Source organism: Amblyraja radiata, chromosome 1 (assembly GCF_010909765.2).
Source record: "Amblyraja radiata isolate CabotCenter1 chromosome 1, sAmbRad1.1.pri, whole genome shotgun sequence".
NCBI classification, from domain to species: Eukaryota; Metazoa; Chordata; class Chondrichthyes; order Rajiformes; family Rajidae; genus Amblyraja; species Amblyraja radiata.
The window spans coordinates 13,871,218-13,884,095 of NC_045956.1; the positions used below are offsets into that span (position 1 = coordinate 13,871,218).

General features: G+C 45.8%; 1 protein-coding gene across 1 annotated transcript in view; it reads left to right on the forward strand.

The window, feature by feature from the left end:
• ttc29 (tetratricopeptide repeat domain 29) overlaps positions 1–12,878 on the forward strand; it is a 283,106-nt gene that overhangs the window by 101,611 nt on the left and 168,617 nt on the right. The window contains exon 5 of the mRNA XM_033021387.1: positions 12,165–12,250. Coding sequence (XP_032877278.1) covers positions 12,165–12,250 — 86 coding nt within the window. The remainder of the gene's footprint in view (positions 1–12,164; positions 12,251–12,878) is intronic.

Below are 12,878 nucleotides of genomic sequence, written 5' to 3' on the forward strand. Positions count from 1 at the left end.
GGCTCAGCGACATGTCCAGACGGAAATTATGTCTAGATGCAGATCTTGGACACTAATTAACTACAACCAATGTTACTTATATTACTTGCAGTATATCCTCCATTGCTTCACTGTAGATGATAGTTAATTTTTACAGCTTTATATACATATTACCCCTGCATGCTTTATGTTTGCCCTTTGGGGAAAAGCCCAAGAAGGGGGATGTAGATCAAACAATATTGTCGATTTGATCCGTCTGGTTTTGCTGCTGATGACCTGATCCATAATCCATGTCAGTTTTTCCACACCACCACCTTGTGGCAGGCGGGCAGCCATGATGCTTTTTAGTTGTTAAATTACGATTCGGAGCCTAAAGTACTCATCTCGATGATCTCTGTATGTATACAAATTAAAGTACTTGTTATGATATATAATGACTCTGTATCATAAGTACTTTGAACAATCACCCCTTCTAAATCCATCATCAAATTCAGGGAACTGGGCCTCTGTTCGTCACTATGCAACTGGACCATCGACTTCCTTATGAGCAGGCCTCAATTGGTACAAATTGGCAGCAATACCTCCTCTTTGCTAACCATCAGCATAGAGGCATCTGAAAGCTTTGTGCTCATTCCCCCGCTTTATTTTTCACTATATCCATGACTGCAGCCAGACACAGCTCCAATGTCAATTTTAAATTTGCCGATGATACCACTGTTGGATAGATAACGGGTTATGATGCATCAGAGTACAAGAAGGAGATAAATCATCTGGTTGATTGGTGCCGGAATAATAATTTGCCCTCAACATTATGAAAACCAAGGAACGGATTGTTGGTTTCAGGAGGGGAAACCTGAGGGACTATGCATCTGCCTATGTCAGCCAGACAGTGGTGGAGAGAGTCAGTGCATATCTCTGATGATCCGTCCCAGGCCCAGCACTTTCATCAATTACGAAGAAAGCTCACCAACACCTCCACCTCCTTGGTAGTTTGTGGAGGTTCGGCATGTCACCAAATATTGTATTGAACGTATAGGTGTACACTAGATGGCATAAAACTGGTTACATCACAGCCTGTTCTGGTAACATAATCGCCCAATAATATGTTTGTGCAGTAAGGTAACAGATTTGTCCCATTAATAAGCATTGCCATGCAAAATGTAAAGTGCAAGGTTTTTAATGTAATTACCAGCTTACTCCGGATTTAAATAATGATGTTGTTGCCTCTTCAAGAGCACTGGACCATCCAGTGAATCACTGGAGAAACAATTATTTCCAATGCCAATACCTTTGTAAGGTTATATGATCATTAGAGTGCTGTGTTTCAAGGATAAAAATGTAAATGACCACAGATCAAACATAAAGCAGATGCAGATCTTGTCCACATGGACATTTGTTATTGTAACGAAGGCGCATATGAATCAGTCTCAAGTAACAGAAATCCATTGGAGTCAACAGTAGTTTCAAAATTACCCTTCAAGAGTTCAAGAGAGTTTATTGTCATGTGTCCCTAATAGGACAATGAAATTCTTGCTTTTCTTTAGCATACCAGAACATAGTAGGCACGAATACAGAACAGATCAGTGTGTCCATATACCGTTGTATAAATAAGCTAAGGAGCTGATCGTGGACTTTAGGTGGGCACATCATCCGAGGACGTACACACCATTGAGAATAAATGGGGATACTGTGGATAGGGTGAGCTGTTTTAAATACCTGGGAGTTCACATCTCTGAGGATATGACATGGACATCAGACGCTGCAGCACTCGTGAGTAAGGCAAGACAGCGCCTTTACCACCTCAGGCAATTGAGGAAATTCAGAGTGTCTCTGAGGATCCTCCAGTGCTTCTACTCAGCGGCTGTGGAAAGCATCTTGTCCGGAAATATCACGATTTGGTTTGGGAACTGCTCTGCCCAGGACAAGAAGGCTCTGCAGAGAGTCGTGCGTTCGGCCGAACGCACTATGGGAACTTCATTCGCCCCTCTGCAGGATCTATACATAAGAAGGTGTAACTCCAGAGCCAATAAGATCATGGGAGATCCCTTCCACCCCTGCAATGGAATGTTCCAGCTGCTATGGTCAGGCAAACGCCTCCATTGCCATGCTGTGAGAATGGAGAGGTTGAGAAGGAGTTTCTTCCCAGAGGCCATTAGGACTGTAAACTCCTACCTCACCAGGGACTACGATGCAACCAGTCAGCATGCTCTCTACTGTGCACCTGTAGAAGTTAGAGAGAGTCCTCCTTGACATACCGACTCTCCGTAATCTTCTCAGGAAGTAGAGGCGCTGATGTGCTTTCTTTATGATTGCACGACAGATGGCACAATGGGCTAAGTGTTCGGCTGGCAACCAGAAGGTAGCTGGTTCGAATCCCGCTTGGAGTGCATACTGTCGTTGTGTCCTTGGGCAAGACACTTCACCCACCTTTGCCTGTGTGTGTCCTTGGGCAAGACACTTCACCCATCTTTGCCTGTGTGTGTGAATGTAATTATGTGAAGCACTTTGGGGTCAATGCAAGTTGACTAAAAATGTGCTATATAATTAAAGAAATTTAATTTAATTTTAATTGCATCAGTGTTCTCGAACCTGGAAAGATCTTCAGAGATATGCACGCCCAGGAATTTGGTATCGTCAGCGAACTTGATGATGGAGTTCGTACTATGACCGGCTACACAGTCATGAGTATAGAGTATAGAGTGAGTACAGCAGGGGGCTAAGCACGCAGCCTTGAGGTGCTCCCGTGCTGATTATTATCGAGGCTGACACATTTCCACCAATACGAACTGACTGTGGTCTGTGAATGGGGAAGTCGAGGATCCAATTGCAGAGGGATGCGCAGAGACCCAGTTCTGCGGGTTTGGTAACCAGCTTGGAGGGGATGATTGTATTAAATGCCGAGCTGTAATCAATGAATATCAGCCTGACATATGAGTTTTTGTTGTCCAAGTGGTCCAGAGCGGAGTGGAGAGCCAGCGAGATCGCATCCACCGTTGATCTGTTGTAGCGGTAAGCGAACTGCAGAAGGTCCAGGTTTTTGTCGAGGTAGGAGTTGATTTGCGCCATGATCAACCTCGCAAAGCACTTCATCTCCACTTCATCATCACCTTTGCTACATGCACAGGTGTATAATGTCTAACCACAATAAGACCACAACTAATAGGAGTTTTTTAGTTTAACACTTGTCTACTTGTGCACTAGTTTAGTCTGCCTTTACTAGAATTTTATGGAGTGAGTGAGTGATTAACACATTCTGAGGTCATATGAGCATATCATCAAGCCAGCATAATCACAATTACAGAAATAATTGTTGGCAAGGAAGTAGTTCCATTTGCTACCTAAGAAGCCAGCTTCCTGACGATGTAAGTGTGCAGAGGTGACCTTGATAAACAGTCTGGTTTCTACCTTGGTTAAATTGACATTTTATAGTGATGTATAGAGAACCAATTTTGTTCTACTTATGTCTTGGTTATGTTTTATGGGGATATTTCAGCAGGAGTCCGAAATCATGCGTTCAGAAATCAAAAAGTCCACTTTTGGGATACACATGAAATAGCATGAACATGTTGCAAAGGTTGCACATTTAGTCAGTGAGGCAATTGGTACAAAAGGAGTCTTATTCTAAAGTTTTGCATTTAAAACGTAACTTTATTTTGTTTCTTTTACTATGTTAACTAAAATTAAACAAGCTGCTTTTCAGTGGCAGTTAACAGATAAGAATAAATAATCAGCTAAAACTGATCAACCTGAATAGGTCCTTTCAGCAGAGGCAGACTGAGCAATTGGGGAATTTGAGTGTGAGTAAACACTTGCTAATGCTCAGACTGACTGCAGCTTGAACAGTGTGATGGTTGAAAATGTTATTGGCATGCGAACATAGTGCGAAGAAAGAATTGTGTTGCTTGGTATTTAAAATACAAATTAAGGAGGATAAATCAGGAAGAAAATAACTTAAGGGATAAGTGCTGACCTAGGAGATTTCCTGGATTTTTAGTTCTTGTTCTGAAAATAGAGTCATGGGGTATTTACACCGTCCTGTTAAATCCACATACTATGTGATGTGGGAAATCCATAATGCCTCCTAGATGTAGGAATTAATGTCTGCTAGGAGAGCTGTCTATATTTTGGACTATGAGCAACAATTGGTGTGACTACAGTGGCTACAAAACCATCTGTAGAGAGAGGATAGACAGCAAAATGTCAAGGTCTATTAATATTGGTATCAATATCGATGGCAGGAATAATAATGATTACAAGAAGTTTGTGCAGGACCTCCAGATGGCAGTTTCCAATGACCACAAATGTCACGCATCAATAAGTATGGAAATTGGTGGATAATATGACTGAAGTAGTATAAGAAGGAGGGCTTTAGATTATTGAGGCATTAGTGTTGAGTATCTGAGGGTGGCTCTGGGAGAGAGGCGGATACATATAAGCTTAAGGATTTAGTAGACAAATGTAAAAGGTAGGCAATGAAGTGTTGTGAAAGGCAGAGGAGATAAAGGCTAGAATAAAGGAAACAAAGGAAGTTTGAAGTTAAGGGGTGCCTAATTTGAGAGGGCTTAAAAGACGTAGGGGTGTGATGTCTTGGACATTGCTAAAATGTGGGTTATACCAGGAGAGGATAACAGCTGAAATTCCTTAACAGGATTTTCAGATGAGGAAGTGAGGGGGTAAAGAAAGAAGATGGACAACAATATTAATTCATGGAGTTGATTGTTACTTGAGGACAAATGCTAAAACAAAGCATGTAAGTAGATGCAATGAAGAATAACTCAATGATTTAACTGGGGTTGTGAAAAGAAAGAACTGAAAAACAAAAGAGGCAAATGACATTATTGGATGTGCACTAAGGGCCCCAAACAGTCAAATGCAAATGGTAGGGCAATGTGCAGTCAGGCTTCTGACAAATGCTAAATAAACAATGGTAGGCAATTTCAACCACCCTAACAGCACAGACAGAGAGTAAAGAGTTTAGAAGGTACAGATTTCTTAAATCACATTCAAGGGAACTTTTTTTTAATCCGTGCATAAAACCTCAAAAAAAAGAGATACAGTACAGGACATCCATTTTAGAATCTAGACTCATGTGTGTTCAGACCAAATATGTACACAATAAATTCCCAAAGTTATAGAACCCCCCCATGCAAAAACAGTGAATATGATATGTGGAGAACCAGTCACACAGCAGAAGCCTTGAGCTATTGGAGGTGCAGAAGTGAAATAAAGACAGATATTAGAAAGAAGTGCGAGAAAAATACATTAGCAGATGCAATCAAGAAACATGCTAAGATTTTACTTAAGAATGTAAAAGGAAAGAATAAATAAAATGTCAGAGGATTCCCAGAGCCATCCTCTCTGACCTGTGTAAGGTCTAGTATGTCTGCCTTGCCAGTGGGACACAACACACCTAGGAATTGTCACGGAGACGTATTACATGTTGACTTTAAGATAAGATTCTGTCAGGCAGTTGCCTGATTAGACTGGGGACATTATTCCCAATTTAGATACCATTTTCTAGATGTTTGCGAGGAGCACTTTGCAAGGATGACAGGACTGGGAGTGACTGCTATGTATGGATATGGTGACAATGTCAATGTTGAGTGATGGATCAGGTTTTATCTTTTATTTTGCTTTAAAATAACAGTTATGATATAACTAATATAATTATCTAAAGGGTGGCACAGTAGCACAATGGTAGAATCGCTGCCTTATAGTGCCAGAGACCCAGGTTCAATCCTGACCATGGGTGCTGGCTGTACGGAGTTTGTATATTTTCTCAGTGACCTTGTGAGTTTTTTTCAGATGCTCCAGTTTCCTCCCACATTCCAAAGATATACAGGTTTGCAAATTAGCTGTCTTCCGTAAGTTGTCCCTAGCATGTACAGTAGGATGCGAAACTGGGATAATGGGTAGTCGTTAGTCAGCATGGACTCGGTAGTCCAAAGGGCCTATTTCCATACTGTATCTCTAAACTAAAATAAACTAAACCAATTGGTTCGCTGAATCATTTCAAGGGTGTTTAGAACAATTCTAAATCATTAACTGTATTTAAACCCATCAGTTGCCTAAATGGGGTTTGAACTCACACCTCCGAATTGTCAGTTCAAGCCTCTGGGTTACTTTCCAAGTAAGTTCAGCCTCGTATCCTCAACATACCTAATTTCTGACCAATGAACTGTACTGAAGAGATGAAAATCAAAAACCTGTTGAGTGTTTTTGCTGTGATTTTTATTTGAGAAAGGGATGAAGTCTCCCTACCTTGAATAGAGATTATCAGTAACTTATCTAATGCAGCAGTGAGCTGCAAACAAAATACGAGCCATGAATCAGCCTCAATTGCCAAGAATGATCCAAAGCTAAGTAGATCAGGATGATAATGACCTTCATTTCTACCAACAGACCTGCAGGTGTTTGAAGCTCTGTCTGAAGGCTATGGGGTCACCACTACCTATTATTTTTTTATCTCCAGATATGCCTCTCTTCATAGATACAGAGGCAGTTTAGCTTTATATATTCTCTTTAATGAGGTACGATCTGTGTGTTTGAATCGTACTTTCTCTACTTTTTAGTGTCTCTAACCATATACTAGACTAAGTGCGACCCGTTGGGTCCTTGTCACATGGGAGGCCTGGTCCCCCAATGCAATCCGATCCCCCAACGCAATATTCCACCACTCACCCATAGCCCCCAACTGCGCAGGCACGGCTCATTCCCCCTCATCTCCAAGCCCCTCCTCTTCACCCTCACTCTTCCTTCACCTCTCGTCCTCCCCTCCCCCAATCCCTCCCTCACCTCTCCCTCCCTCTTCTTTCCCCTACCCTCAGTCACTCACTCCCTCCCTCCATAACTCCTCTCCCCTCCCTACCCCCTCCTATCCCTCTATCCCCCACCTCCCCCACTCCTCACCTCCCCCTATCCCCCACTATCCCTCCTCACCTCCCCCACTGCCTTCCTCTCCCTCTATTCCCCACTCCCTACCTCCCCCACTCCATACTTCCCCCACCCCCTCCTCTCCCTCTATTCCCCCTCCTCCCCCACTCTCCCTCCTCACCTCCTCCCTCTTCTTTTCCCTCTCCTCCTACCCTCCCCCAATCCCTCCCTCACCTTTCCTTTCCCCTACCCTCAGTCACTCCCTCCCTCCTTCCATAACTCCTCTCCCCTCCCTACCCCCTCCTCTCCCTCTATTCCCCCCTCCTCCCCCACTCTCCCTCCTCACCTCCCCCACTTTCCCCTCCCTCTCCCTCCCTACCGCCTCCTCTCCCTCAATACCCCCACTCTCCCTCCTCACCTCCCTAGTATCTCGAGGTTGCCGCTCCTCTCCCTTCTTGCGTGCCCCAGAGGGGCATCAGTCATCGGCGCCCTCAGAGCCAGGCTTAGGCCTTAGGATCCCCGGCAGGAAGGCCACGCCGGCAGGATGGTGGGCTGCGGCCGGTGACTGACAGCAGAGGTTTTTAAACCTTAATAAGTTTTAAAATATACCACTGATCGGAACAAAACTTGGTGCATTTGCAGCACAGGACAACGGTGAGTAAGGTGGCGAACAATCGTAGCACTATCGCATACCGTTTTTGCGCAAATATGAAAACTATGCAAACTAGAAGATACCAAGATGAGAGTTTTAGTTATGTATAGATAGATACCCTTCCAATCTCTCTTCTAGCTTCCATTTTACACCACACCTAGAGAGACCATGACTGAAGCAATGTGGCAAATGATTGTACACTTCGCTCGTAGTGTTAGAAACTTGAACTCTTTCCTGTGGTTGCCTGCAGCTGCCACACTTCAATATAATTGAAAAAGGAAAAGTGACTCGTTAATGGAGCTGTAAAAGCGGAGCTATATAATACCAATTTCCGGTGACTAACCCATCTGTTTCCAAATCAGAAAAAAATGATTACAATTAAGTGGAGTAGATTCCAACTGAATATCGCAAAAGGTATGCATTCTCAACATGATGGATCCGTGGGGCAATAGGTGCAAAGCATTCATATGAAAGTGCCAGGTACTGTTCTGCTGCTGTGCACTGGGTGCATTTCAGAGAGAGTTCTCCAGGTTGATTCCGAGGATGAAGGGGTTGCATTATGACAACATTTGTGTACATTGGATCTATGCATTGGAGATTAGATAAATGAGAAATAATCTTTGTGAAGCATGTAAGATGCCGTGGGAGTTGTAGATGCCGAGAAGATGCTGCAAGGATGTTATCAGGACACGAGAGCCTGAATGAAGACCATGAGAAGTTGGGAAGGCGAGGACTTTATTCCTTCAAGTGCAGGAGGCTGAGGGATGATCATCCAGACATGTATAAAATCCTAAAGAGAATAAATAGGGAGAATGCACAGAGTCTTCTTCCCGGGGTATGAGAATCAAGAATTAGGTTTAAGGTGAGAACGGAAAGATTTATTAGGAACCTGAGGGACAACTTTTTCATGCAAATGCTAGTGGGTATATGGAACAAAAAGTCAGAGGAAGTAGCTGAGGCAAATACAACTTTAAAAATAAAATAAAATTTAAAATATTAAGACAAGTACATGGATAGGAAAGGTCTAGAAGAATACTAGATCAAGTGGGACTCGTTGGATCCCATCCTACACACACCCTAACCACCCCTCACACACACACACTAACCACCCCCCTTGATATTATATTAATATTATTCATTCGCTCCTTTTGCACCATCCCCGCCCTATCCACTCACGCATAGCCCCCCAACTCGCAGGCACATCTAGAGAGGGAGGGGGTAGAGAGAGAGAGGAGGCAGGGACAGAGAGAGAGGGGCAGAAACAGAGAGAGAGGGGCAGAGAGAGACAAAGAGGCAGAGAGAGAGAGGGGCAGAGACAGAGAGAGGGGGGGAGAGAAGGGGGGAGTGAGGTGGGGGAGAGAGAGGGAGGGAGAGCGAGAGAAGGGGTAGAGGTGGTGGGGAGAAAGAGGGGGGAGAGAGAATGGGGGGGGAGAGAGGAAGGTGAGAGGGGGCGAAAGGAGGAGAGGGGGGAGAAAGGGGGTGGTAAGGGAAGAGGGGGAACAGAGAGGGGGGGGGGAGAGCCGAGGACCGGACCCAAGCCGAGTCGTGAGCGGGTAAGCATCGACAAAGGACCGCGAGTTGGGGGGGGAGAGGGGGATGGGGGGGAGAGAGAGGAGGGGGGACTGGGGAGAGAGAGGGGGGGTGAGTGGGGAGAGGGGGGGGAGAGGGGCCGGAGAGAGGTGGGGGGAGAGGGAGGGGGTAGGGAGGGGGAAGTGGGGGAGGATAGAGGGGGAGAGAGAAGGGGAGAAAGGGGAAGTGCGGGGCCGGAGAGAGGTGGGGGGGGAGCCGAGGATTGGACCCGAGTGGAGCCAAGGACCGGACCCGAGCGGAGCCGAGGCGTGAGCTGGCAAGCGTCGACCAAAGGACTGCGAATTGGGGGGGGGAGAGAGAGGAGGGGGCAGAGAGGGGGGAAGAGAGTAGGGATAAGAGAGGAGGAGGAGAGAGGGGGTTGAGAGAGAGAGGGAGGAGGTGAGGGGGGAGAGAGTGTGGGAGAGGGGGTAGGGGCATGGGAGGGGGAGGGGGAAGAGGGGCGCCGGAGAGGGCTGGGAGCGAGGGGGGAGTGGGGGACGAGAGGGGAGGAAGACGGGGGGAGAGAGGGGGAGGAAAGGGAGGAGGTGAGGGGGGAGAGAGTGTGGGAGAGGGGGTAGGGGTATGGGAGGGGGAGGGGGAGGGGGAAGAGGGGCGCCGAAGAGGGGCGGGAGCGAGGGGGGAGTGGGGGTTGAGAGGGGAGGAAGACGGGGGGAAAGAGAGGGGAGGAAAGGGAAGGGGAGGAAAGGGAGGGGGAGGAGGGTGGGAGATGGGGAGAGGGGGGTAAAGGAAGGGGGAGAGGGAGCTAAAGGGAGGGGGTGGTGGGAAAGTAGGGGAGGGTAAGTTCAATCTGTGAAAAAACGGGGAAAAGCAACGTAATAAAATAGTAAAAAAGTGCGGAAATCACGGAGAAAACCGCTGTCCGAAATTAAATGGTAAATGTTAACTGTTAAACCTGTAGTAACATTTTCAAAGTTAAAGCAATAAAATGAAGTTCCAATCGGACTCTTATCAAAGTGAGAATGACCGTTGAGAATTTTCTGGAAAGATGAGCCGGTGAGCTCGCGCGAGTTCCGGGGAGCTCGCGCGAGTTCAGGGGAGCTCGCAGGATCCCGCGGGAGCTGGAGTACAGGGCCTGACTTGATCGTCTTTTGAATAACCAGAGGGGGGGGGGGGGAGAGGGGTCTGGAGGGTCACTTGCAGCGTGTGGAACACCGCGAAAAACTTCAGATTTGTGAACGTTTTCATAAATAATTCGAGAAATAAAGCATGAATTTTTCAGATAAGATGATTTTGGACACCACGGGATAAAACTACAAAAAAGTTACCGTTAGGGCTTCATTTTTTCGAGCAGATGTGATTATACACATACATACCCACACACATCCAAGATCAGAGTTTTATAATTATACTAGACCAAGAGGGACCCGTTGAGTCCCGTCCCCTCATCCCCCCCACACACACACACAATAACCACCCCCCATGATATTGGAGAGAAGGGGGGGAGGGGGTGGAGAGGGGAGGTGAGGAGAGAGGCTGGGGGAGGAGAGAGGAGGGAAGAGGGGGAAGAGAGGAAAGGGGGAGAGGAGGAGGGGGTCGAGAGGGTGAGGAGGAGGGGGAGAGGAGGAGGAGGAGGGGGGGAGAGGAGGGGGGGAGATGAGGGGGCAGAGAGGTGGAGGAGGGGGAGAGGCGGAGGAGGGGTAGAGGAGGAGGAAGAGGGGGAGAGGAGGAGGAGGTGGGGGGAGAGGAAGAGGGGGGAGTGGAAGAGGGGGGAAAGGTGGAGGGGGAGAGGAGAGCTGGATGGGGAGTGGAGGAGGGCGGAGAGGAGGAAGGGGGAGAGAAGGAGGAGGAGTGGGGAGCAGGGTGGGCGTCAACCAAAGGACTGCGTGTTCAGCGGCTTCAATCCAGAGCCCGAGGGGGTGGGGGGGGGGGGGTGTCACAGGGGAGGGCTGGTTCATTAAAGCAATACTCTGTTCCTCCAGGCTGCAGGCTCCCGGGACAGGGAGGGGGTAGAGACAGGGCGAGGGTAGCTTGCTGCCTTTTGGTGCTGGGGTTTCCGATTTGCAGCATCATTTTGAGACAGGGAGCGGGCAGAGGCAGGGAGAGGGATGCGGGCGGACGTGGACTTGAGGGAGGCTGCGTGTGGGCGGGCAGGCGGTTATGGACCCCGAGCGAGTGGGGCGCAGCCGCTGCGAGTGGGCGGCCGGGCGACGTCACTCGCAGCGCGTGAACACAGTGTGCAGCCAATGTGACTTTATTTAATAACTCTAGAAATAATGCATGAATTTTTTAGATTTGCCAATTTCGGAGTTCACGGGATAAATCTGTACAGGAATATGTAAAAAAGGTGCCGTTAGGGCATAGTTTTTTTGAGCAGATGTGAACACACACACACACACGCCACAAATTTATGTTGGTTTCGTTTTCAGATTAGTTATAGAGATTCAGCCAGGAAACAAGCTCTTCGGCCCACCGAGTCCACACCAACCACTATTCACATCTACACTAGTTCTATATTATTCCAGTTTCGCATCCTACACCCGAGGGCAATTTACAGAAGCCAATTAAGCTATCAACCTGCATGTCTTTCTGATGTGCAAGGAAACCGGAGCACCCAGTGAAAACCCATGTGGTCACAGGGAGAACGTGCAAACTCCACACAGACAGCACCCGAAGTCATGATCCAGCCCAGGTCTCTGGCGCTGTGAGGCAGCATCTCTACCGCTGCTCAACTGTACCACCCTGTTGAAGAGTAATTTCTTGTCAGAGTCAAAAATCTTTGGTATTGTGAGAAACTGAATCAATTAATTTACTCGAAACTGTTTCAGATTTTTGGAATATAGACACGTCAAGAATTATACAAAAGCACAGGAAAGTGAGGTCAAAGCTAAAATCAGAACATTGAACAATGGAACAAGCATGAGAGGCCAAATAACCTCTTCTGAATCTTTTCTTCTGAATTATGATTGTAAATTAAACAGAAATCCTTTTCATTTCACCTTCACATTGCACTAAAATATTGTGAATTGTAAATTAATTTCTAGTTTAATATATTTGGTTCTAAGCTTAACAAATTTAGATCCTGTGGGCAAAATTACATACAAATCTAAATGCTAGCATTTGTTTCCACCAGGGGGCGATAAGAAGTTGGAACTAGCAGCTCTGTATCGAGTGGCTTTAGGTTACCTTAGTACTGGAGATCCAGAGAGAGCGATTACTGTAAGTACAATGTTGGTATTTGGTTCTTTGCGTTTTATCCCTATGTTGTTTTAGATCAACGCATTAACACTTGAGAAATGTACTGGCTTTGTATTCCTTAAAACATGAACATGTTTTTTGTCCAATAAATATTTTAAATGAGGGTTCTTGTTAAAATGGTGCTGTGATTTCCCATTAACGTAAAAATATACTCAATTTCTAGCATTTCTGGAAATTGATCTAGAAATCATTGGAGCTGTCTTCCACTGAAAATAACTGATTTTCATTGGGGCGATGCTGGAAAGAAAAACATTGCTGCCATTTGTACGAATTTCCAGGCCAAAATTTATGTAGTTGTAGTAAATTACAATAACTTCGTATTTTGAAGTTACGGCACAATATTATTCTAATGGTTCAAATGAAAAACAAACTAAAATTGGTATTGTTGAGAGAAGTCTATTGATTCTGTTTAATTTGTTACTGTACTTTATCTTGATAATATAATTTTCATAGCTCCTTTTAATTGCATTTAGTATATCTTTGTTTTTTGAAAGACCTTTGAAGTAGGAAAAGAATAGGGGAGAGATCTATTAAAGAGTGTAAACAGAGCAAGTGTGTAAAACTCCCAAAGGAAATATATGTTATCAAG